At 43.2% G+C, this 25,167-nt stretch overlaps 1 protein-coding gene and 1 long non-coding RNA gene across 5 annotated transcripts in view; one reads left to right on the top strand and one right to left on the bottom strand.

The window, feature by feature from the left end:
* The window catches only part of LOC133468002 (uncharacterized), a 104,230-nt gene that overhangs the window by 14,346 nt on the left and 64,717 nt on the right, over nucleotides 1-25,167 (top strand). The window lies entirely within an intron of this gene.
* Nucleotides 1,362-25,068, bottom strand: syndig1l (synapse differentiation inducing 1-like). The gene is made up of 4 exons (XM_061754751.1): nucleotides 24,570-25,068; nucleotides 16,300-16,882; nucleotides 5,177-5,314; nucleotides 1,362-2,446 (listed from the first exon to the last, which is right to left on the bottom strand). Exons 2-4 carry the CDS (start codon nucleotides 16,786-16,788, stop codon nucleotides 2,288-2,290), a joined length of 786 nt encoding a protein of 261 aa, XP_061610735.1. The 5' UTR covers nucleotides 16,789-16,882; nucleotides 24,570-25,068; the 3' UTR covers nucleotides 1,362-2,287.

Below are 25,167 nucleotides of genomic sequence, written 5' to 3'. Positions count from 1 at the left end.
CCTGGTAGAGACGTTGACTTCTTTAGCGGATCGTTTACGCTCCGCTGACACCGCGGCCTATTATTGAAACGAATGTGCTTGTGCTATTTTAGGGCCACGCTCCGGAGAGTACACAATCCCTTGGAGGAGAAGGGAGAGAGAGAGAGAGAGAGAGGCAAAAAAAGAGGCCATTACACTGAGCTAATTGTGCTCCATAAATGTCAGCTATGACTGATGCATGGGAGCTAAGCCGAATGTCGCCTCTTGTGCTCTCGCGGCGTGAACTCGAACTCAAAAATAAAGTCACCTGGGTAATTAATCAACCTTTTTTACATACATTTCGTCTTTCGCTACCATTTGCTGTCACAGAATGTTGCTTGTTTCTTAAATGGAAGAAGCTTGCTGGCCCCCTGTTACAGCCTGATCAATTTGAATTTAATCTTTTTTTTAAATAACCAGCTCCTCTATAAAAAAACAAATAAAAAATCGATCAATCATGGTATGGGCGGCGCGCTGCTGGCAGAACACCCGAATTGATCGCCCACTCAGTCCGGCGCTGTCAAAGCTTCTCCACAAATTCTGCATGATTTACAACTTCCATAGACGACCAAACTTGCTTTTGGCTGAGTATTTTCAGATGTTCAGGTTTTTTTGGAGGCAACAGGAAACATTCCGTACAAGGAAGTGATTAAGGGTGCGCGCTTACCTGCGGTGGATAATCTGGGGATTTGCCAAATCTCAAATGTTTTATTTGAGGAACTGTGCCAGTGAGATTGAGAACAGGCACCAAGAAAATGTGTTTGAAAATGAAGTTAAACTGGAGGAAAAGATGACTTCAACTATTTATTTTTAAATGACGTGGTCACTCCATATAACAGATTTTCACCTATTGTAGGTGGGTCTAGAAAAACATATTCCCAGCGCATTAAATGGGGATATATGTAAGCATATTAGTCATTACTCAAGTGCATTTTGGCCAATCAAAAGGGTGAAAAATGAGCTGACTTTTTTTCATCAACATAATGAGATATGCATACATTTATGACCATATGCATAATTTAAGTGGCACTCACCTAAAGCGGGGGTAGACACACCATTTTTTTTTTTTTGCTCCCTTCTGATGAAATTTAGTAAAGGCTCCAGTTTCCTCAAAGATTAACCTGAGTGATTATCCTGTAGTGTGGGGTTAAAATCTTAAACATTGGTACAGTATGTGTGTACGCAGCTTTAGGCAATATCCTCATTGTTCTATCCTTATATTATTGTTTAAATACTGGCGATAATGGCGCACATTTTGAGAGAAAAAGCTCAGTTCTCAAGATGGAGTCTTGGAAAGACAATGGCCAGGGTTCTTAAGAACAAAAACGCATAGAAAAATCCACTTTATTTTGTATTTTTTATTTCCATGTTAATGTGGACGCAGCCTAAAAGTTCATTGCAACGCGTGCCAAGCTACAATGTCTCTGGGGTCGGAATGTTTTTATTTTAATTTTTTATATATATATTTTTATATTTTTCTTAACCTTGACCTTTGCATTGTGTGCAATGCGACATGGCGACTGTTTCAGATATCTTGGAGAGAAATGACTCGAAAAGGCCAACGTGTGTTGATAACATTTCCATCCTAGTCGTTTGGTTAGAGTTCTCTGGTTATCTGGTTGGAGTGGGCACGGGTGGTATGGAGGGAGTGCTTGTACCTTATGGGGCTAATTCTTTTTATTTGTCCCAGACGCTTGGTAACGCACGCAACACCACTGCCACAGGTGTAATCAAGGTGTCTTCAGACAGAGGGCGAAAAACAAAAACAAAGCACATTTGGATTGTAGGCAAACAACATCTGGCATGAGACGATTGTGTTTTACGGGCTTTGACACATGGGTAGTGACATCTTCCCGTGGGTCACATAAAAGCTATGTGATGTTTTATGCATTAGAAATGTTGCTGTTATCAGTCATGGTGTTTCTTGAAAGTTCTTTTAGGATACTGGGAGGCAAGGAGAGCAAAGACGTGGTTTGTGGTTCTTAGCGTTCTTAAGCTTGCGATAACGCTCGCCGATCAATCCGGCGAGGGATAAGCTCAATGTGATGCGAATTGGGCCGCCGATGAGGAACACATCCATTCCTTTAAACTTTTCCGCCTTACAGCTTGCCCCCTTCCCTGCTGCTGTGCTAAATCTGGGGAATCTTCAGGAGGGTGGCATGGGAAAACTGTACAGCCACCAAAAAACGTTGCTCTAAATTTGCAGGTTTTGGGCGCGGGGGGTACGGGGGGGGGGGGCTCTTCTGTTCCCGACGGATACCGGTGTCAGCTATATGTGTCCTGGTTTTGAAAGGTAGGCGATGAGCGCCACCACCACCCCCACGTAGATGCCGGTGCCGATGGTGATGGAAAGGGCGGCCAGGAACAGAGCCCGTCGGGAGGCGATGTTCGCCAGCGGGAAGTTGCCTTTGTGCACCGCCTTGGTGGTCTGGGAGAGAGAGCAACAAAAAAAATGAAAAAAACATCAGAGGTCAGAGGTTTTAGTTCTTACGCAAGCTGTCTGTTGATTCAGCGCACGTTTTGATGACTGTTGGAGGCCGTGCTACGAGGTGGCAATTAGTACGAAAATGTCAAGGACTGCGGCTTGTGCTAATAGGCGCCGTCGGATGATAAATGGGAAATTCATCATTTGAAAATTCAGGGACAGGCGTTTACAACCTCGCCCAAATGTATGAGCAAGCTAGAAATACCGACATTTTGACAAGCGTAAAAACAAATATGAAGGAGTCGCAGTAAACCGGCAAAACCACATCCTATTGAACTCATCAATCAGAACACGACGCTAACAAACAACAGTTACAATGTAACAGGTGTGTCAAACTCATTTTTTTTATTGCAGGCCACATTGTATATATTCAGCCAAAATGAAAAGGATAAATCTATGATGCCGTAGACACTTTGCTGACTTCAGAGTGCCACACACACAAAAAAATTTCTACCCGCCAGGCCTTGATTTTGACATGGGATGTAGAACGAGGGTTTCCTGGAGAATAGCAGCAGAGTGGAGGCTGTGGAGGATACTCGAAATAGTATCTGGTATTACGCTCGCTAACTTGTTTGTCTTTTTTGTCCTCGTAGCGAATGCTCTGGCATTCCTCGGCAGAATCGTCTGTTTTACGGTACTTAGCTGTATGCGGAATGGACTGGAGGCCAACATTCCTCAGATGATCGAAATGAAATCTTTTAATTGGACCTCCAGCAATATTGCGTTTACAACGACACATTCACTGCCAGTGACGGCTTTAGAAGTCAAATATCCATGTTAACTGGGAAGGCTTGCAGTGTTAAACTCGAGAGGGTTCTTGCTTTGGCATTGGCGTAATTTTCTTACATCTAGGATTAGATCGTAACCGTCAAAATGATCAGGGATCTTGCTGAGTCAGTCCCTGAAATTTTGACGATCAGTTGAAAATGGTGACGAGTAGCATGGCGACAAGGAACGTGCCATATCATCCATCTTTTGCCAGGTATCTTGCAAAATCAACGGACTACTTCAACTACTTTAAAGAGCTCTCGAAAATTGCCTGTGGTAGAACGATTTCTGCCATGTTTGATCTCCTAAGCAAAATCAGTAGGCTTCTTGGACTGACAGAGAGAAGTAATGCCTCATTTTGAATGATGTACGGCCGACAATCAAGCTCTCTATGCGTCGACAAAATCATTCAATTTTCTTTTGGCCCCAAAACTGAGGAGCAGCGAGGTGTGCTGTCAAGCTGCAAAATGAAGCCCACCCGTCACTCCTCCGGATGGCACCGTGTAAGGTGCGGCGGGGGAGAGTCCATGGCTAAAACATGACCTTCACTTCTACATAATTAGCCCAGAAGGATGGAATTAGCCGCTGACAAGATAATTCACTGAGTGTCTTCATCCCAGCTTCCACTTCCGCTTAAATGCGCTGACTCCTTTGGTTCTTTGCATGTACTGTAAATACACACTCCATAGCGTTATGTGCTTTTGGATGCCTTTAAAGTATTGATGGAGCACGTGAGCGATGAGAGAGTTTTCAGCAGTTATTGATTAGCGCCCGGACAAGAGGTGAAATTGCTCTTTGTCCGACCGACGCCGGATCGTTTTGACGGCAGACCCAACGATGATTGGCATGTCATCACATGTCGTGCAGCTATTTTAACCCGGCCCATGTAAAGTACATTTGTGCAAACTATGGGCCACGTATTACACTTCATTACCGACAGGGTTCTTGCTTTGACATGGAGAAGATTCAAATGAAATAAACTGAAAATTGTCACTGGTAAAGATTACTGTCAAGGGACTTGTGTTATTTATTGTATTATTGACTTACATCAGCTTCATTCATGATCGATTTTCACTTTATGATGTTTGAATATCAGTAATTGTCCTGTGTTGCAGCCTTGGGCTTCACAAGGCCACATGGACCTAAATGAGCATGTGATTGTTATGACACACGTAATAATGATAATTACATCTTAGATTTATTTATGTAGCGCCTTTCAAGGGGCTGAAGGACACCCAACAAACATACAGGCATAACTTTGAGAGGGATTTTATTTGTATTTGTATTTTGACTGTACTAGCACTTGATTGTGTGCCACACCTCGCATTGACGGTGACTGCTTTGAGCGTGATTGTTATACCACACATAGCTTGTAATACACTCCACATAACCTTACCTTGCATAGCCTTAACATAGGCGACGACAACACTGTGATTGTTGTGACTTCATTTGGGGCTGCATAAAGATTACTCCAATGAGAATTGTGTTATTTACTATCATAATTAATTAGCTTCATTCATTATTCTATTAATTGCATTCATTTTCCCTTGATGGTCTTTTAATATTTGTGATGTTTCAGTCTCGAGCGTCTGATTGTTATAACAACACAGCTTTCAAAGTGATTGTTTTGAGGACACACGTGTGTGTGATTGGTATGCCACACGTAACCTGACAACAGGTGTGCAATTGTTGTGACATCACTTGGGACTGTATGAATTGTAGCTTGTACCAACCAAAGCTGCATCTCTCTCGCTGATGAGCATGTTAACCCGTTTTCAAGGGTTTGGGGTCATTTCAGGGGAATATACAGGTTCTTCTGGGAGTGAAAATACTATAGTAGTAAAAAATGATGTCTTGTCCACAGTGTGTGTGTGTGTGTGTGTGTGTGTGTGTGTGTGCTCTCACCCCCTGCGAAAAGTAAAATGCTGCGATTCCCAGAGGCCAGAAGCAGCAGAGCATAGAGAAGATGGCCAAGCCCAGGTGGTCCCGCGGAGGCACCACGATGAAATTGTCCTCGCTCTCGCTGTCACTGGAGCAGTCTGTCTGTATGGGACATAAAGGATACTGTCTTATACATGTGTGTATATTTCGAAACATTCAAATTCGTGGTCATCATGAAAATGGCAGGTTAACAAGAGCCCTATTGGTTGAGCACATCTGATTGAAAACTTAAAAGCTCAGTGGATTCAGTCGATTATTGTGTTGTATATCCTTGTCGTTACACTGCTATTTGGCTGTCGGCTGAATAAACGCCGCCACAGTTCCTTGTTTAAGCTTTCGTTACAGATCGGTAACAAGCTCGCACACTTTATGGGCGTGTGATCGCTGACGAGGCTTCTCGTGCATTGAATCCTTGTCGGAACGGGCGCATGGCAACAAGGGGCTCGAGTGGGAGTGAAAAGAATATGCATTCAGACAATGAGAAAGGCAGACGAGTCTTTGCCTGCTTGTGCGTAATATGAACGTTCGTATTCATGGACTTTTTGTCTCGCTCCATTAGTATCTCATTAGTTTAGTGAGATGGAGATGCCGACGTTTCGTCAGACAAATGACAAAAGACGTCATGCTTGAATGTACACTTTGAATGAAGCACTCAAAGCATCGAGTTCGCACATCTGTATTTTTTTTTTTGTTACAGGCTCGTCACATATATTATTAATACAACGTTTTCATCAATAACCTTCCCCGGCAACAAAGCCGAGACGTTTTGGGTAATGAAAAGACATCAGAGATTAAGGCCACATTAAAATGCATCCCGTTTGAAGAATAATCACGTGCAAGGGTGGAACATAAGAAATAAATGAGTGGGGGGAAAAAAAACAGGTTTAATGATGTATTTTTATACCCAAAGAGAATTCTGAATCACAGCCGAGTGTAGCATCCTTAAGATTTCTTTCATTTGAGCAATATGAGGCAATGTAATCCCTTTATTAACTTTAATCCGGGCATGTTTTTTGTGGTCTGCAATAAATATTTATTTGGTGTCCTCTCGCCACCATGAAAAACAAATGTAACACTGAAGCTCTAACTATTTGAAAGCGATGGATGAATCTCTCTCTGAATGTTCTGAACCCCTTCTTACCATAGCATGGCGCTCAAATGCGCACGGCTGAAGTCATATAGCTCTCCCTTTGACAGCAAACTATGAAATCAAAAGCAAAGTAGTGCCCTCGATTTTGCCTCCATTGCTTCAAGATAAATAATCAATTCCATTCAATCGGCACAATGGCTTTCCCGTTCGACAGTTTAGTTATGCAGTATCATGGCTCTGTATGCTTTATCATCCGGAACACTTTTGCCTTAAATTTGATTTACTCTCTCTGTCGCAGTTTGTATTAAGAGGAATATTTATTGGAAATGCAGATTGTGAATCGTATTTACGCATGTGCCAACACACAACTCAAAAGTTAGTATGAATGCTCATTCAGAAATTGCCATAACTGAAAAAAAATATGATTGGAAATATTATTGTCAAAATGACAAAAGTAGTAGCGATATCTGTTTTGACAGACCAATTTACCTCAAAGTCATCCAATGTTTTTCTAGGAGTCGAGACAACTTTCTCCCCCTTATAATGAAATGAAACAAGGGGCCTCATTTTCTCAAAGAAGCTCATCTCGCGATGAGTCACTTGGCATTCAAAGCTTATCGTCCTCAACTATGTGACCGTCTTTGTGTAAACGTCCGTACTTGGTGGGAGTGAAACAATTTAATTGTAACAGCACGGACCGCTTACTTGATTGATGTCGGGATTAGCGAGTGGGCGGTCAAGTTTGGCTCACCGGCCCCACTAATCGTAGCACAGACGCCGGATTAATGGACTCCCAAAATAGAGCCGAGGAGAAGAAAACAAATGTGTTATTACTAAAAAGTGATTGGAACAAGAAAAAAAAAAAAAAAGTCCTCTGCAAATGCAAATTGGGACACCCTGCGAGGTAACTGGTAAACCAATGTATGTAGGTAGAAATAAACCTTAATTCTGCATAATGGTCATTGCTATCATATCATCGCTCTCCGGCAGAATCCTCGCATCTCCAAAATGACAACTTTGCAGGCACTTACAAAAAACAAAAAAAAACGCCATCTTGCTTGAGCTACCAAGCACTGCATCGTTCAAGTTGGTATCATATAGCTAGCATTTTCCATTGCGCATCAACACACCACCACACCAAATCATGTTTAATCGCTAATTGAATCCGCTAAAAAAAGAATCACTCATTTATTATGAATCACAGAGTAACAACTATAACTATAACTCTGATATCCATGAAACCGAAGAATGGGAAAACATTATTACTGTTAAAATATGAATTATGCTTCCAACACTTTTGCCTGCAAGTTTAGCACGGTGTGGTGGAAATCGACTATATGCGCCATTCCAATCATGCATTGAGTAACCCCTATATAGCGAGTGAGAACACAAGCTATGCTGGGATGTTGGCCGTGTTGTTGGTTTAAATTAACTGGCATAAAGATTGGAGGATGGAGTTGTCCAAAAGCCACCCGTGCGCTGGGAGCGATAGGAAGCGCATTATCTCAGCCATCTAGCTCATGTTTGCAGCGATCTCGTCACAACGGGTCACTGATCCCTCCGGCAAGCCTTCCCGTTAGCCAATTACCAAAAAAAGAACAGCCCTACCATCCAAAGTCTGTTTTAAGCAGAACCGCGTCGGCCAGATATTTAACGAGCGAGCGGCGTAACGGCTATATGCTGTGCTCGGATGAATCACTGGGGGCGTAAATCCTGTCAACATGAGGCAATAGCCTGACAGCTAACAAAGAGCTAATGGATGCTGTCACAATCCTCCCGAGACAGAAGTTGTTTTGTTTTGTTTTTTTTTGCCCATTGTCCTTTCATTTTTACATGTCCATGATAATTATATATGCTAAAAGTCTTGCACATGGCAGGTCATTATTGTGGTCCTTGAGCATCTGGCAGGTTGGTGGTATGGTTCAGTGTTCAGGCCCAAGCAAGGGATGAGATCTCTAAAGGTGTTACAATTCTGTACTGATCACAATTTAGGATTCCTCGTCTTTTAACTGCGATCGACTTTTGCGAATCGCCCAAGGTCCAAAATTCATTTGCAGCAAAACACAACGAATAGTATGTCAAACATACTATTATGCTCTATTTGTAGGTGTTGCTGCTCCATGTGAGTTAAAGTTGAGCTTGTTTGTAGGTTTGTGATTACCGGAACGTCTATGCTCATTTCTGTTAGCCCATCTATGGTCTTTCGCATTACCTGTATTTTAACATTAACCGTGCAAACTTTCACTCGATGAAATTATATGGTTTTGTTGAACATTTTGGTGTTTAAATATAAAATGTTTAATTGTTTTTTGAGGAAGACCTAAGGAGTACTTTAAAAAGTACTTGTTGGACTGTATGATTATGCAGTAGTTCATCTAGAAAGACTGAAAAACATGAACTCTATCAAATCATGGTTGAGGCACATTTATTTCCATGCCAAGCATAGCATTATGACTGATGATTTAATGTGCTAAAAGCGTCTGTGGCGAAAAAGAGAATACATTATATACAGGACACGCAATCTGCATATCTAGCGCCGCAAGATTGTGTCTGCAGGCGCAAAAACGCAAATGAAAAGTCCTAGACAAATCGGAATGCAATTAAACTTCTGAACAGAAACGAGCGCTGGCTTTTAAAATGGTCTCATAACGCAAAAGTCGCTGTCAGAAATTACACAAATGAATATATGTGCTCACAGGAAAGTGGAAATGAAAGAAACAGCTTTGCCGTCAACAGAAATTCAATTACATGGCTGAACGAAAGAGCAACCTTTATGAGGAATTGCCATGTAAGATGATTTAGCAATTGATTAAAAATGCAGCAGAGTCGAAATTTAGGCGAAACCCGCGTGCGGCGGATCGTTATCAGAAGCGACTTTGTCATGTACTTTATCGGACGGTCACTTTTTGAAAAATGACCAAAAAGAGATTCGTCCTCTCATGTAGAGGAGTCAGGGCTCGACAAATGGTGCAGCTTGTTCCGCTTTTGGATAACACGAACAAGCGGGCGGTCTAGTCTCGCCACCCGAGTCCTGACATCCACGCCACGGCCTTCTGCGTCACGCACCTGCTCCAGATGGTTAATTTATGCCGGGGCAGGAGCCCAAGGCCTCAGAGGTGAGCAGGGTGCTTGTCTTAAGACTTAATCATTCTAAGACGCTGTGACAGGCCACTTCCCAAAGGGGAGTGGCTTCGCCGCGCTGCTAATAAAAGGCCTTGAGACGGGATAAGAGCTTGGTCGTGACGTACGAGGCATGCTCGCACATTCATTGCGACTCGTATTCGTTTTCTCAATATTCTCTACGGTGCGGAGGAACTTATTAGGTAAGGGACAGCAAGTGTAACTGCCTCGGAATCTAGCCACACTCTGCAAACAAATACACTGCGTCTTAGCCTCTGGCTGGCGGACGTCATACAGAGCGTTATGTTTTTGCCAGTACAGGGGTCTCCAGATTCGGGGTTATGAACGCCATGAACCGCTTGACTGTACTTACTGATTTTCTGGCTTTTTGACTCTGACTCTGCAGGCTGATAACTGCCCAATTTGAGATCTGATAATGATAAGGACCAGCGGAGCAGCGTGTTCTGGAAACAAGAAGAAAAAGGACGCGGCCGCTGAGTTCAATAGTCATGCTACTCAAGGATATCTTGCCAAATTGGGAATGGCAAGTAATATCCGCCATGAAAAAAAGTATCAAAGCTAGCATGATACCAATGAGTTGCAGTGAAACGAGGAAATACAGTATTAGTGACACGTACGGTGTTTACATAATTTTCATGCGAGATGCAATCATTACACACCTCTCCGCACAGTCAAAAACAAAGAGCATCAACAAACCCAGACAACAAACACATTCTCTTGTCGAGAGATCAGAGCGCAGTGATTTTGGCAGCCCAAATGACTGAGCGGAGCTTCTGTAATTTGCAAAAATTAGATTAGACGCTGCCTATCGCCCGTAATAGGGAGGTTATAATTAGCTGCATTTGGTGGCGTAAAAAGAGCTAAGGCCTGCGGGGAATTTTGCTCTCTGCTGATTGCAAATGCAACCGTATGGCCTTGTAAATTAAATGTTTAACTGCGCGGCAACCTGACGCCGCAGATGATATGTTCCATACTTCCATTTGGGAGGGAGCTGATAGCAACTATTTGGAAAAGGCGAGCTTCCACAGGTGATTGTCCACCACATCCGAATCACATCAATGGGTAATGATTAATTCAATTCAAATTGGGGGCGGTCATTATTTTTTTCTGACTTGATGCCAATTATAATCCACACTGGAGAAGTTCTTTTTCTAATGACTCTGCTAGTTTCTAAATTGAGGACAATGAAGCCAAAATCTGACCAAGTGCTGGAGTCATTGTTGGACTACACGGACACGTGTCAGCCCTTCTGATTGAGAGAAATGGTTATCCCCATTTTTAGCCGACAAGAGGACCTCAACGTGCCTGGAAATTAAAACATTTAGCAAATGCTCTATATCATTGTGAAAAAATACTATATATATATATATATATATATATATATATATATATGTGTGTTAGGTTTCCCCAACACAACCCCACAAAACACACTTAGGAGAGCCCCCTGGAAAGTTAGTTTCACTGGCTAAAATGAATTTGGGTTTATCATAACAGGATGCATTAAAAAGTATCAAGGATCCATGCCTAAAATTCAATGGGAAGTCAGCAATTCTGATTTGAAGCAGACATCTGCAGGCGATTTACCAAATCGAAAGCAGGTATGCTAGACAGACGGGTGGTATGACATCATCAGCTTTTTTTCTTTTTCTTTGCTCGTGTGGTTGGAGCATGGCATCAATTGATCATTTCCAAGATTCACCACAACAAGCGGATGCCAGCTCCCGTTTACCGTTGCTTGCTGCTTTAGTTAAATCCGATTTTTGTCATCTTATCATCATATCATATCAACAGTGGACCTTGCTGGCACGGTGATCAGAACCTGTTAGTTTGCACCTCGTCTGTGGCTTAATCCAATCCACTAAACGATTTCATACCCTGACACCCAAACAGAATTGTTTACTCTATTCCCATCAGTAATCTGACATTGACCAGCTTTCGCGTTTCCCTCTTTCGCCAATCCCAGAGACCACCATACCTGCCTTGCGCTAAAGTCTGGCATGTTGTCATGGCAACAAACTGGCATTGCTGGGGGTTTAAAGCAGGGGGATCGTCCAAGGAGTCTTCCTTGGACTATCCCCGAGGTCAAGGTCAAGGGTTAGACCACTAGAAACCTCTGCTATGTCTCTGTGTTACCAACCATGATTTTGTGCAGTTTTCATTCACCTCTTCGCGATTTGCTGAGGCCTAAGATGCCAAAAAGCCCTCTCTTGGTGCCAAGGAAGTATGTTGACGTGACATATCTCAACTGAGAAAAAAATTCAAAACCATATTCAAGTGGCGTCAATTAGTCTTTTTTTTTATTTCGCTATTCACGGCAAGGCTTCGTCTCCTTGCCTTAGTCTCCTGCGAATAGGAAATTAGTGTAGTGGTAGATTTCTGTTTCCCTTTTTCAGCAACTGCCAATAAACTGCTCGGCCATATAATCGAAGATCCGGACAAGCCTTCGAGATGCAGCCACCTCATCTGTCTCATGTTCTTTCTGACGTGGTTAAAAGTGTTCCGATAAATGAATGCAGAAATGTGCGATAATGAATTCCGAACATTTAAATCAGTGTTCATTCAGCTTGGATAATCATCATACCTCCTCAAGGGCACGTCTGTTTCATTTTCCCTTGAACTTGCCGCCTCCTTAGGCTGCTGCTTTTTTTTCTTCCTTTACATGAAGTATAGCGGCACGGTGGACGACTGATTAGAGCATCTGCCTCACAGTTCTGAGGACCGGGGTTCAATCCCCGGCCCCGCCTGTGTGGTGTTTGCATGTTCTCCCCGTGCCTGCGTGGGTTTTCTCCAGGCACTCCGGTTTCCTCCCACATCCCCAAAACATGCATAGTAGGTTAATTAAAGTCTCTAAATTGCCCGTAGGTGTGAATGTGAATGTGAATGTGAGTGCGAATGGTTGTTTGTTAATGTGTGCCCTGCAATTGGCTGGCAACCAGTTCAGGGTGTACCGCGCATTGTGCCCGTTAATAGCTGGGTTAGGCTCCAGCACGCCTACGACCCTTGTGAGGAGAAGCGGCTCAGAAAATGGATGGATGGATTTACATGAAGTATTCCCCAAAGCGCCAACAGTCTAATGATTATTGAGCTATGATAAAATCAGTCTGAACTGCATTTTTTATGAGTATTTTATGTCACCGAGCAATGACAATATGAAGCAGTCGGGTAAGTCTTCCTTTCGGGCTGGACGCAAGAAATCTTTGGTATGTTAGCCAATTGTTTGAAAGGCAACCTTGTTTCGAATCACCAAAATCAAATGATTGAAACAGATGGTCAGCCCATACTAAATATTGGTTCTTGCCAATGTTTCTGGTGACATATATGATTCATCAATTGAATCGCACTACCAACTACCAGCCTGGCATACACACCACAAAGTTACACAAATTTGTGTCCCTTTTTTGTTTGCTTTTACAATTTTGAAAGGAGTTTTGGTCTCTGTCATGTTGTGGAATGCACCCCAAGGCTGCCATTGAAACATCTGTGACATTTCAGAGAGCTCCTGTCCGGTCAATAAATCAGCAGCTCGAGAGCGTAAAGTAGAATTACGCTCCATATATTCCTTTATATGTCAAAGAGTTGCGACTAGGTTAAGACTAATACTTGTGTTTTTTTTTTGTTATTTATTCCATCGCATCCTATTTCAGGGCAAACGTCTGCTCGCCCGGTTTAACTGCATTTTTTTCCCCCGCAGTCGTATATTTTCACACGAGGCTATTACATTCCCAGAGTCACCGAGGGACACTTATGGTTTTTATAGGCGGGAGAGAGACGCCGTGCGACGGGATAAATATCATCCGTTAGCGGAGGACAGCTAGTGGTCAAATCGCTCGCACAAGCCGGCGCTTACTGCCGCGTTGAAATGATCCAATCGTTATTGTCGTTTACTGCTAAATGAGAGAAAGGATACCTGTGGAAGATTTCATGAGAATTTATGACTCCGGCTCCGGCTGCTGGTTTCTGCTCTACGGAGGGCGAACAATATGTGTGCACTGAACTGAGGCGTGACCACATTTTCGATTTAATGAAGGCATAAGCGCCTTTCTCCCGCTAGTGAATATGGATAGCCCTTCCAATCACACCTGCCATTATGTACAATACTAGCTGGAGAATACGCTATTCTAAAAGTCTGCATTGATATTACACATCGTTTTCTCCAAAAGGTACATCGATTAAAATCGATTTTTTTTTTTCCCCCCCTATTGAAATTGCACCCGGGCAGCAAACCCACATGCTCACACCGTCAAGTAAATATGAAATAGACTGATAAATGCAGCTTTCATGCACAGGGGGTGGTGGAACAGATGGCCGTCAAATCCTTCTCTCGCTCCAGTGCTATTTTGTATTCAGGTGAAAATGGCGGATCATTTTAATGGAGGGAAGGCGTGAGGATCAAACGGACAAGCGCCGTAAAGCTGCTATCGCTAACAAGCATGTCAAACCCAATCTTTGATAGCCTTATTACGCTGACGTTACCGTTAAATGCGTTTCCGCATATTAGTTAGCACCTTTTAATTGGCTGTCGAAGTATTGTGGGCAGATTTTGGCTGCTGAGGCATGTAGGCACTACTCACAAAAAGTTAGAGATATTAGGCTTTGGGGTGGAATTTCAGGATAAACCTAAAATCCACAATAACCTATACAGGTGAACTTAATTTGACCTTCTCTAAACTTTAGAATGCACAAGTTGCAGTTCTCTAACAGAGTTGAAAGGCAAAATTCACAACAGTCGTTTGATCCATAAACGGACCAATATTTGTTTTCCAGGAACGTCCACGTCTAAGCCTTTCTGTGACTCTTTCAGTCTCTCTGATACAAACTGCTTCTCAGTGGCCATTTGCCACTGGGAATGTCCTTTTTCACCTTCACCAGAAACCTGTTTTAAAAACAGCTGTGTTACTTTCTCCCTCATTTTACTCTTTCCACCCTTTTTTGCGTCGTGCTGGGCCCTTTGCACTCTTTTAGTAAGCGAAGAATATCGGCGCTATTGGACTTTGGCCGTTTGTCTACGATACTACAGCCGTTAGGAACTTTGCCCCAATGTGGAGCCGGCCAATGTCCATTCAGTGAAGCACACATCCTGGGAGAGAAATGTAGAGGCACAAGAGCCGCTCAAATGAAGTCAAGCGCAGCAAGAGAGAGGACGAAATGGAACCTTTCCTTCTGTATATGTTACTAGCAACGGACAAATTATCGTCTGTTAGTTGTTTGTTTGCATTCAAACTCATCTCATAGCAAACGTACGTGACGTCCTGCACGATGTGATCGCAAGATTACCATTTCAGTATCCCGGCCAGAGACGTCTATGATCCCGGTGCCCTCATATTGGTCGTTGGAGAGCTACGGTTGTTGTTGTTGAAGTACTCTAGAAATAAAGTTGTGTCGAACCGAGTTAAGTTGAGCCCTTTTTACACTGGCGGTGTGTTGTTCTGTTTCAACAGGAGTGGGGGAACAATTCTTTCTGCGGCTATGTGGTGATGCAGCAATTCTAAGTGGGCCTTTGCACAGTCTGGTACTCTGGCCCTAATAAAGACTCTTTAATGTAGATATTTGGTCCGAAATAAAACCATCCTGGATGATACAATCTTGTTAAGTAGTCGTGTGATTGCTTCTTCGAGTCAGACGAGAAGCGAGATGGTAGAGTCAGTCGTCTACTACATAATGAGCTCCACTGAGTATTTTTCTCTTTCTAGCCAGAAAAGCTGACCTCTAGTGATGATGTTTTTCATATGCGTCTATTCATTTGTGAAGTGGAGAGAAAAAAAAACATGAGCAAGAGTCTAATGTGTTTGAACACCTGGGAGCAGGCTCCAGTCAACTCGTTCTATTCAGCCTTCATTTACAAGCCAAACAGTTACACAAGCGCGAACATGTGCTTTGCAGTTTTCGCATTCCCGCTGTCATTTTATGACATTTCCTCCATTTGTCACAATGCTATTTCAGCAGCCACATGTTTTTATCACCTAATTCAGCTTAAATCCTGCCGGGTGGTAGCGTTGCAGGACAACCAGTCAAACTGGACACCCTATCCCCACTTCACAATCCCCTTAAATCCTTCGGAGTGTTTGTGTGCCATAACAGTCCGGCTAATGCAGCGTTCTCACTTAATATCCCAGGGTAGAGTTGGCAATGGAGACTTATGGTGATGTGAATTTGACAAGGTCAGTGGATCTGATGGGATTTGCGGTTGGGGGAAAAAAAACAACAATCCTTTTGGTGTTATTTTTATACGAGTGTTCATACACCGCTGCAGGAATACTAACCTGGTGTCTGTTTACACAAACGCACGGCACCTGATGTGCACCACTAAATTGAATATCACAAAATACGCAATTTGCGGATGATCTAATCATCTAACCAAAATGTAAAACGCTCCCTCGTGACAACAAATTCAAGCAAGTCTGATCTGATGATATTTGACAGATAGAGCCTCTGAATATGTTCCACACGATTTGATGTCATATTTCCATGCAGAATTGTGCCGACAATCCATTAAAGAAAGAAGAACCCACAATGGTCGCTGAATTCCTACTTGTACTGTATATAGAGTAGGAAGTGCACTTATGTTCTGAGGCTGCTTTGTAATTGGGCACAGGTGTCTTGAATCTGTGCTGTGCAGAGTAAACTCTGAAGACTATCACGGAATTGCGGCGCAAAGTTTGGTTTCTGTTATGCTCTGGGGCTGCTTGGCCACATCTGGCACAGGATATCTTTAGCAGCATACAATGAAATCTCAAGACAGCCAAGGCATTTCTTTCTTAAACAGAAGGCCCCTTTGTCCATGTTTATACACTAATTACAGAATAGTGATTCCACACAGTTTGAGATGTTCACACAGAATAGTATCGGAAGGCCTTACCTCATACTCTACGTACTCTTCTTCCTCCACCTCGTACGAAACCGTCTGGATCTTGACGTGTTCACCGTCCTCCAGCACCTTAGCCTGCGGTTCCTCCGAGCTTGCCGCGTCCCCTCCGCCCGAGTTGGACGTCTCCTTGGCCTTCTTCTCCGTGAAAGTGGTCTCGCAGCACTCACTTTTGTATTCCTTGGCCTTGATGCTGCCATTGTCCTCTTTGTACAGGATGAAGTTGGGCCTGTAGAACGCCTCCACGGCCAAATGCAGCGAGGTGGCGTCCAAGAGCTGCTGCGACTTCATCTTGCCGTTGCTATTGTAGCCGCCCCCGCCGCTCACCACATCGCTCGGCTTCCCGCCGCCGCTCTCACCACCAAAGTAGTTGATAAAGTTCTCCTGGTACTGGTTGTTCGGGAACTCACCTCCGTAACCGTTGACCATGTGCTTGCTATTTTTGTCCAACAGAGGATTTTGGAGCTCACTGAGGTTCTCCATAGCAACAGCGGGGCAAAAGGTGGACTAGCTTTTTAATGACCGGCGATTCCTTGACGTGCACTCGAGACGCTAGCGGCATTCAGCACTCGGAAATCTGCAGAGGAAAGAGAGACAGTAATGGAGAGGAAGTGGGAGTCTTTAGAGTCTCAAGCAGACCTTTTGGAGAGTACGTAAAACTACTTCCAGGAGTTGCAGCTTCAACTCAATTAGGTTCAATTTTCTTAATTAGGTTCAATTTGCCAGCGATTGATAAAAGTTGGGAAATTAAGGTGACATCCATCATATGCTGTAAACCAAGGGTGGGCAAACCTTTGTGCTGAGGAGCCACATTTGCTTTTATGAAAACGAACAGCTCAGGCAAGTCATTTGTAGATGTAGGTGTAAAAAGAAACATGTAATTCATACATCAGTTCATGTTTATAAATAATAGAATTAAAATGAATGAACCAATCATTTTATAAAACATACATTTATTTATTTAAATTTAAAGGGAAAAAAAAGCTAAATGAAAGCAACAAATATCGTGCGGAGGAGGCCGTATGTGGCCCTCCAGCCATACTGTGCTCACGCCTGCTGTAAACTCAAAGAGCACTGTGACATGTATGCTTAAATTGCGCTGACTTTGGTGGCACATGATCTAAGGCGAGCTTTTTGGAAACTTGTGCCCAGAAGTGTCTGGACATAAAATAGGTGATCATTCGTTTGGGTTAACGAGATTCCAACATTCGGGTAAACAAGCAGAAAAGTGGCCATCAAGCAGTTTGAGGTGAGAACTTTTTATGCTGATTTTCCGCTTTGTGCTTTTGGTCTAAACAAGTCGTAGGAATAAAACTCATCAGTGCTTAACGAGTAGTAAAGCTGATAACTAATTGTACGTCTACGGAATGTCCCTGGCGGCCAAGGCAATTACATTTCAGGCCACTGTGGACAAAGCGGGATGGATGTGAAACAAAGGACGGGCAAACGTGACAGGCCGTGATTGCCGTGGATACCTGGCCAGATTTCTAAACTGTGAAAAACCGCCACAGCGGTCGATTGTCAATTTCCAGTTCAAATGATTACAATAATATTTTGAATAGGAAATTAAACTCGAGATGTCGGCTGTGTTTGCCAAAACTTTTATTTAGTCGGATCCTCTACTCAACGTCTGTTGTAACAGGATGCACGGAAAAGTCTCAAGGACCCGTGCATAGCGTTGAAAAATAAGCCACGCATTTTGGTTTGAAACTTCCATTTTGGGGGAATTCCAGGGGAACTCCTACGAGCAAATTCGCCCAAATGAGTCAAATTGGAAGCAGGTATCCTTAACAGATGGGTGGTTAAATTGTGAAGCTTATTGGGCTACCCCATCAAATGTGGGCGGAGCACATTTCCAAGTTTAATGAATACAGTTATCCCATTTTTTTCTGATGTACTCTTTTACAAAAAATGAAAAAAAAGGTAAAGCACATTATTGTTTCTTCATTAGATGTCAAATGATACCTTTTGTTTTAGTGGTTTCAAATTCATGCTTGAGCACTGTAATTCTAAAAAGAACCTGCATTCAACCAGTTCATCTTACATGGTCTCGTTATGTCAGATGATGTAATACTACAATTTGCCAAGCACTGTATATGTCATTAAATGCGAGCCCAATAGCAGCCATTTAATTTTCATTTTGGGCGGTCGCCACGATGGTCAAGTAACCGCCAGCGGGTTAACAAGCCTCAATCAGATGACAAACGAGTCATCGAAAAAGCGTCCAAAACATCAAAACACAATCGAGCTGCTTCCACCCAGCCCCAATCAACCCCCTCGACCCTCATCCTCCTTTTCTAGGATGTCACCCTTGACCTTCATCTGATGAATGCGCTTTGGGAAGAGAAATGCCAAATGCAGATTAATTCAGGGGGTCCCGACCCCAATCGTGCGGTGCTGTTAGCGCTATTTCTACGTGCTTAATGAGATGTTTATATGGGAGGCACATAGAGTACAATGTGCTTGCAGTCTTGTCAGTGTTATTGGCTATGAATAACACTTGATAGTTTCCCTTTATGAATGTGCAAATAAGCCGTATTAGCTGCAATCATATATCCTTTTCTCAGACATTGTCACAAGCAAGCATGAGAGAGGTCACATTTGCATGGGTGTAAGAATATTTTAGAATAGGCAAGTACCGATACCAGGTAGCTATAAATGGTTCATATCGACCTTACAATTATCGGACACTCCTGAAGGCTGTCGATACCAGCCACTGATACTTAAGGGAACATTTTTAATCTGACATCAAGTAAGTCCTCCTCACCAGTAGTTGGCGCTACACTATGGCCATTTGACAAATCGGCACATCATCGTGTGCGTCAGAAAGAAAGGTCATTATTTACATCAATTTACATCAATCAAAAGTACTAGTGGTATCAGTAATCCACTATCAATAACAGTGAGTACCCAAGAAATACTGCTACTGGTATCGGTCTGAAAACAAGTGGTATCGAACATGCCTAATAAGAAGAAATATAAAGTATTTGGGTGCAGAAAAATCACCTAATATATCACGCGCTTTCCTTTCCTAACACATTGCACTGTTTTCCTCTCCTCACCTCCATGAATAAAACACAATTCCCACACTCGCAGTTTTCCCGAAAAACTGCCTCAAACAGCCAACGAAGCTATCAGGACTCCTCCCAGTTGGTCTTCCCTCCTGACATTGCAGTTCTCGGGCTCTCGCAGGTCCGCAAATAGCTCCGGGGATGCAGACTCATGGAGTTTTTCGCTAAAAGTGGATGTGATTATGCGCGGGAACCGAATTAAAATGTATCCCGTACTTGCTGCCTGCTTAGCATGCTGCCGCACGCCGCATCGCCGGTCCAAAACGACTGCTGACCCTGACACTGAAGCACACGGTGCCGTCATCTTGTTTTTAGTAGAAAACCATCCCAAAAGTTAAGCATATGCTGCACTGAAATGTGTATTTGGCTGTCTGTTTAAAGCTTGTCGGGAGGTTTTATAAATATAACACTGCATCCTTTTTTGTTTTGAATCCTACTAAATTCTTTGTTCGAGAGAGCAGGTCCATCAGGATCTATATTAGATGATATATTTAGATATTTCGCCAGCATTGCAGTATTGATTCGAGGGCAACCCATTTAGGCCGCCAACTCGATGGGCTGGCATGCTGTTTAATGAATTGTCATCCTGACTAAATGAAAATCCAAGTATCAAACTTCGATGTTTCAATAAGACTCAGATTCAGAAAACGTTTTTTTTCATCCCTGTGAGGCAATTAATTAACATTATACACGATTATCACATAGCGGCTGGTGTATATACAATAGGTGGCGCTATTCCCCCTCTTATCCTCTAAATATAGAGGGTGGGCTTTCCTTCCTTTTCTGCCTTTCTCGTTCCGAGGAATAAAAGTTGGAGTGGGAGAGAAAAAGGACTGAATAAAAAGTAAAGAAAGCACGCTAGAGAATTACGTCAGCAATACGCGATGACGTCGATTATGTTCAAAAGAAATTTTCATTTCTCCTTGACCTGATGACATTGTCCAAAAAATTGAAGGAAAGGTGATAAGAAAGTTGGGTGGCCCACTCGCTCTTTGTTCTTGATTCAAACTATTCACCATTATTCACGGTAGTTGTATAAACATTCACAAGATAACTTAAAAAGTGTACATCTACTTTTGAGCCACCCTGTATATTGATTTCGTCCAATGCAATATCAGCAAAACTGACTGACGACGCCATATTTTCTCGTGAGTGTTTTGATCCTGAGACTGTGAATAAACAAACCGGGGTGGGTGTATGTGCTACGGACGGAATAACAAACGGGTGGGAAAGAGCAGAATGCATTTGTACTGCCATTTTCCAGTTGACTGCATTGGAATGACAACAATTCAAGAATCCATGCAGCAAACTTGGCTGTTTTCTAAATTATAATTCCTTTGGCATTCCTTTTAGGTAGCAAACTGGATTGGCCGAAATGGGATGTGCCCTCTGCCGGTGGTTGCCATGTTGGGCAATCCATTGATTCAAGTTGTAGTAACTCCAGGTACATAACCTGGTGGCACGATCTGTATATTGATTAAAATGCACCAAACTCATACACCAAACAAGACGTTTTTTTTTTTTTTTTTTTTATTATTTCTACCGCAACCCATCTAGGCTGCAAACTAGATGGGAATCAAAATCCACTCACCGAACTTTGTTGTCTTCTGAATCCTGATTTCTACAGCAACCATTTAGGCCACAAACTCTTTGGTCTAAAAAGGATCGCGCCCTCTGTTGCCATGTTGTACAATCCAATGATTTGCAAGTGGTAGTAAAACTACGCCACATAATCTAGATCAGTGGTTCTCAAAGTATGGTATTAGTTCTGTTATTGGTATGCAAAAGAATCACTGAATTAAATGTTCCAACTGTACATCATTTTTACAGTGGTTAAAAAAAAATTGTAATAGTAGCGTATACTTGTTAAGTACAGTTAAGTTGTATTTACATATTAAATACAATACATTGGCATTTATTCCTTTAGTTTGTCTTCAAACATTAAATGAGGTACTTTTTTTTTTACTTGTCCATGCACAATACATTTTAATGGAATATTTTTTAAAGTAGATTTTATTTTATTCCAGCACAGTATTAATGTACAAACTGTGTATAATGTTACAGTGGTTTACAATAATGGATATTTTTGATCAACACTCGCTCCTATGCTAGTGTATTTAATTTTGGTCATTATGGTGATACTTGGAAAATATTTTTTGAGGTGGTACTTGGTGTAAAAAGTTTGAAAGCCATAGACCTTGATTAAAAAACATGTGGCAAACTGTGGAGTTTTCTAAATAGGAATTATTACAATTAAGGCCCCAAACTACAGTAGCTGGACTGAAATGGATTTTGTAAAAGCCACCGATTCAAGTCATAGCCATAATCGCGCCGGTAGACTCCATTTGAACGTGTCAGGGAAAAAAAATCAATAAACGACACCAACTTGGCCACCCAAGTGCAGCACGGCGGTCCAGAGGTGTCGGAAAACGAGGCTAGCAGATTAGCGAGCGTCGCGTTAGCATCCAGGAACGGGCCGGGTCGCGGTCACTCGATCCGTCAACGCACTTCCGTCCCATCGGACCGTCAGTCAGCTGCACGCCGTCCGCCTGCGTCAGCCCACCCCCAGTCACCCCCCGCCCTTTGACCTCCTCCCCTCCAAGCCGAGTATTATCAGCCGAGGGGCCCCCCGAGGACGGCGTGGCCAGGCGCACCTGAATACCAATGCGCCCTATCTGTCGGCCATGTTTATCAAGCCACTATATCCCGCTCGACGCCGGCAAATTCATCTCGCTGTGATTTAATTTTGAATGCGGCGAAGGCCTGCGCGGCGCATAATGAAAGGAGACGTCTGCTCGTTATTGATGGGCGTGCGCCAGGGCTCGGAGTAGAGAATGCGAATTCAAAGCGCATTTGTCATCTGGAGCACACGCAAGCGCAATCAATCAGTAGTGGCAACATCTACTACCCACACCTATTCACCATTCACCTAGTCTCATTTTTTGTCCCTTTGAATCTATAATAGTCTCAGATGTCACAAGATGCCAACAAAGCCATGCTTAAAAGGAAAATAGTCATTGATGTCAAGGAAATAGGTTGAAGTGATACATCTCGACTCAGAGACAAACATCTTTGTATGCTGGGGAGGAGCTAAGTTTACCTTGGGTTGTTAGTGGAAGTTTCAGAAAATCTTCGCCACGTGCATGTACACGCCCGGTTTCAGTACATTTTATCAAATCAAATCATCTGGAAGCCATTTTTAAGGGTAATGTTATTAGATGAGTTTGATATCTTAGTTTGTGGTAGATTTCTGTTTTCAACTACATTGTTACCTTGACTCATTTTCCATTTGTGTGTTTGTCCCATTCAATAAATGGCTGAAAGTACTCCTTACGAAGGGCATGCGAGGGCATTACAGTATTTGCTCCATATTCAGTTGACAGCATATCCAATTTGGGGCACATCAAGGCACCGCTGTATTAATATAGGCAAGTCTAAAAAAAAAATAAAAAAAAAAATTTCGGGGGTGGGGGGGGTCAATTACTGGAGGTTTACCACTATTCGCAGCAGGGCTCAGTCCTTATCCCCTGTGAATTGTGGAGTTTACTGTATTACAACCATATAAAACATCATAATCCACTTTTTGGAATTAAACGACTCCTGTGTCATCACGTAGCCCCCACTCTCCATGCACCCTGATACAACATAACACCCTTCCGGAAGCCTCCCCCAAGCCCCCCGTCGGATGATTTTAAGTGTTCCTTGATGTGTAAATCCTCTGGTGGAAATGGAAGTGTTGAATAATTCAGCGGGAGCTTTCTGTCAATATAACGGGCTGCTGCCAGCCAGCACCGAGGGCCGACCTGTCTTCATGGCCAACTGATGGAGGCAACACAATGGAGAGTGTGCTTTGTCTATTACCATTATGTCTGCTGTTTGTTTTCGAGCTTTGTGGAATGGTGACTCTACTTTATGTCACTCAGGCTTGACCATTTATAAAACAACAACACTGTCTTCCATTAAAGCGGACATATTTAGCATTTTTTCCCCCCCAACAATTTAAAAGCAATTCCCAGGTGCCCCAATGCTCAAATTGCAGGGGCAATGTCGAGTAGGGCATTCGGGGGAGTGCTAGGGCGTTGCAATGAGGCAAGCGACGATAACCATCCAAGAGTGAAGGAAAAAAGCGAGCACTCATAAAGAGAGTAAAAGCGTCGCTTGTGCTTTCGCTCGTTGAGGCAGCACTTCAGCAAGCCACCAAATCACACCTTGTAATTATTAGCTAGTAAGATGAGACAAAACCGTTTTGAAGAGCCTGTGAAGTGAATTCAGTCATTTGTTTACATGTTTGGAGCACGTCACGAAGAGAAGACGGAACAGCAAGTGGCGGGGGGGGGGGGGGGGGAGTCTGACTTGACAGCCAGCGTGTGGACAAGATCTTTGCACTGGCGTGGCCATTTTAGAGCGCCTCGATGTTGCCGTGTGGAAAAGCCCCGCGACGACTTGTGGGCTATATTTCAACCAGTGGAGGCTTTTAGCATATATACTGTAGTTTCACTGCTCATGTAGTTGAAGCTGCTTGATGAAGTAGCTTCAATCTTTCCAGGTCAAAGAAGTGGTATTTGATGACAGTTGACAATTGAACGGGGCGTGGTTTCAGCGCATTCAGCAGACATGCCCACAACATTTGAAAACAGAGAGAAGTGCTTGATTTGTCATCATTTTGAAGCCTCATTTTATACACTTGACAAATTTGCCAGCATTGTTAACAACACTCTTCTCTGTGGCGTGTCAAATTTTGAAGTCACATTTCTTTTCGCTTTAAATCGTCATTGGGACTGCACTACTTTCATCCCAAATGGCAAGAATACTTTAAAAAAAATCTTCAGTACCTTAAAAGATACCTTATCTAGATTGTCACCGAAATGTAGCAGGTTCTACTAAAACAACAACTTTCGTGCTTCTATAATTTGCAGAGGTCATCAAGATTGTCTTGATGACGTGCTTTAGCCTTACTTTGCTTGTTCCTGTTGCTATAAAAAGTACACGATTTTTTTACACACACACACACACACACACACACACATGTGGATGCGAGGCGCAGGTGGAAGTTGTGGACCGGCAACCAGCGCCTACTCCCCCATGAGGATGCTGCTGATGATGATGATGGACACACTTTGCCTGAATTTGCATCCCAAAATCGTAACCATTTTACCGCTTCATGACTTTAAAATAAAATAGCAAACGACCTACCCGTGTTAGTTGTGGGCAATCCCGATACAAATCCCGGCTCTGGCATCACGCTGTAGCCTGGAGACGAGCGCATAATCTGGGACTTTGCCATGCGGAGGAACGGGCGACGTGTCCGTCGGAGCTGGCGGAGCGGCAGCTGCGCTCCCCTCCTCCGCGTAAAGCTCTCTCCCGTGCGCCAACAAAGCTCTCCTTTCCCCCATGAAACACTTTTGTTTCCCAACCCACTCCTTCAAAATCGCAGCGTGTTAAAACATCATCACGGCGTGCAAGTGAGAGGATGCTTCCACCCAATCGTCTCCTCCTTCGATGAAACGCCGTGCGGAGCGGAAGGAGGCAGCGTCCTGCGTCTGCCGTTGCGCGCCTTTACTCTGACTGTTTGGTTGTGTGGACGAGGTGAGCCATGTGTGGGGAGTGGGCGGCTTCTCCTCCTCTCCTCCCGCTGCATCACAAAGTCCACGGTGACAACACGGACAATAATCACATTTTTGAAAAGGTATGTTGTCGTTGTTGTTTTTTTTGCAGGTGAGTTCATAGGTCATAACATTAGGTACACCCGCCTAATCTCAAATTTCTTTTAGAAAACAAATAGATAAAAAGA

This window comes from Phyllopteryx taeniolatus, chromosome 18 (genome assembly GCF_024500385.1).
Source record: "Phyllopteryx taeniolatus isolate TA_2022b chromosome 18, UOR_Ptae_1.2, whole genome shotgun sequence".
Classification (NCBI taxonomy): domain Eukaryota; kingdom Metazoa; phylum Chordata; class Actinopteri; order Syngnathiformes; family Syngnathidae; genus Phyllopteryx; species Phyllopteryx taeniolatus.
The sequence above is the reverse complement of the archived record's forward strand: the minus strand, read 5'-3'. Positions and strand labels throughout refer to the sequence as shown.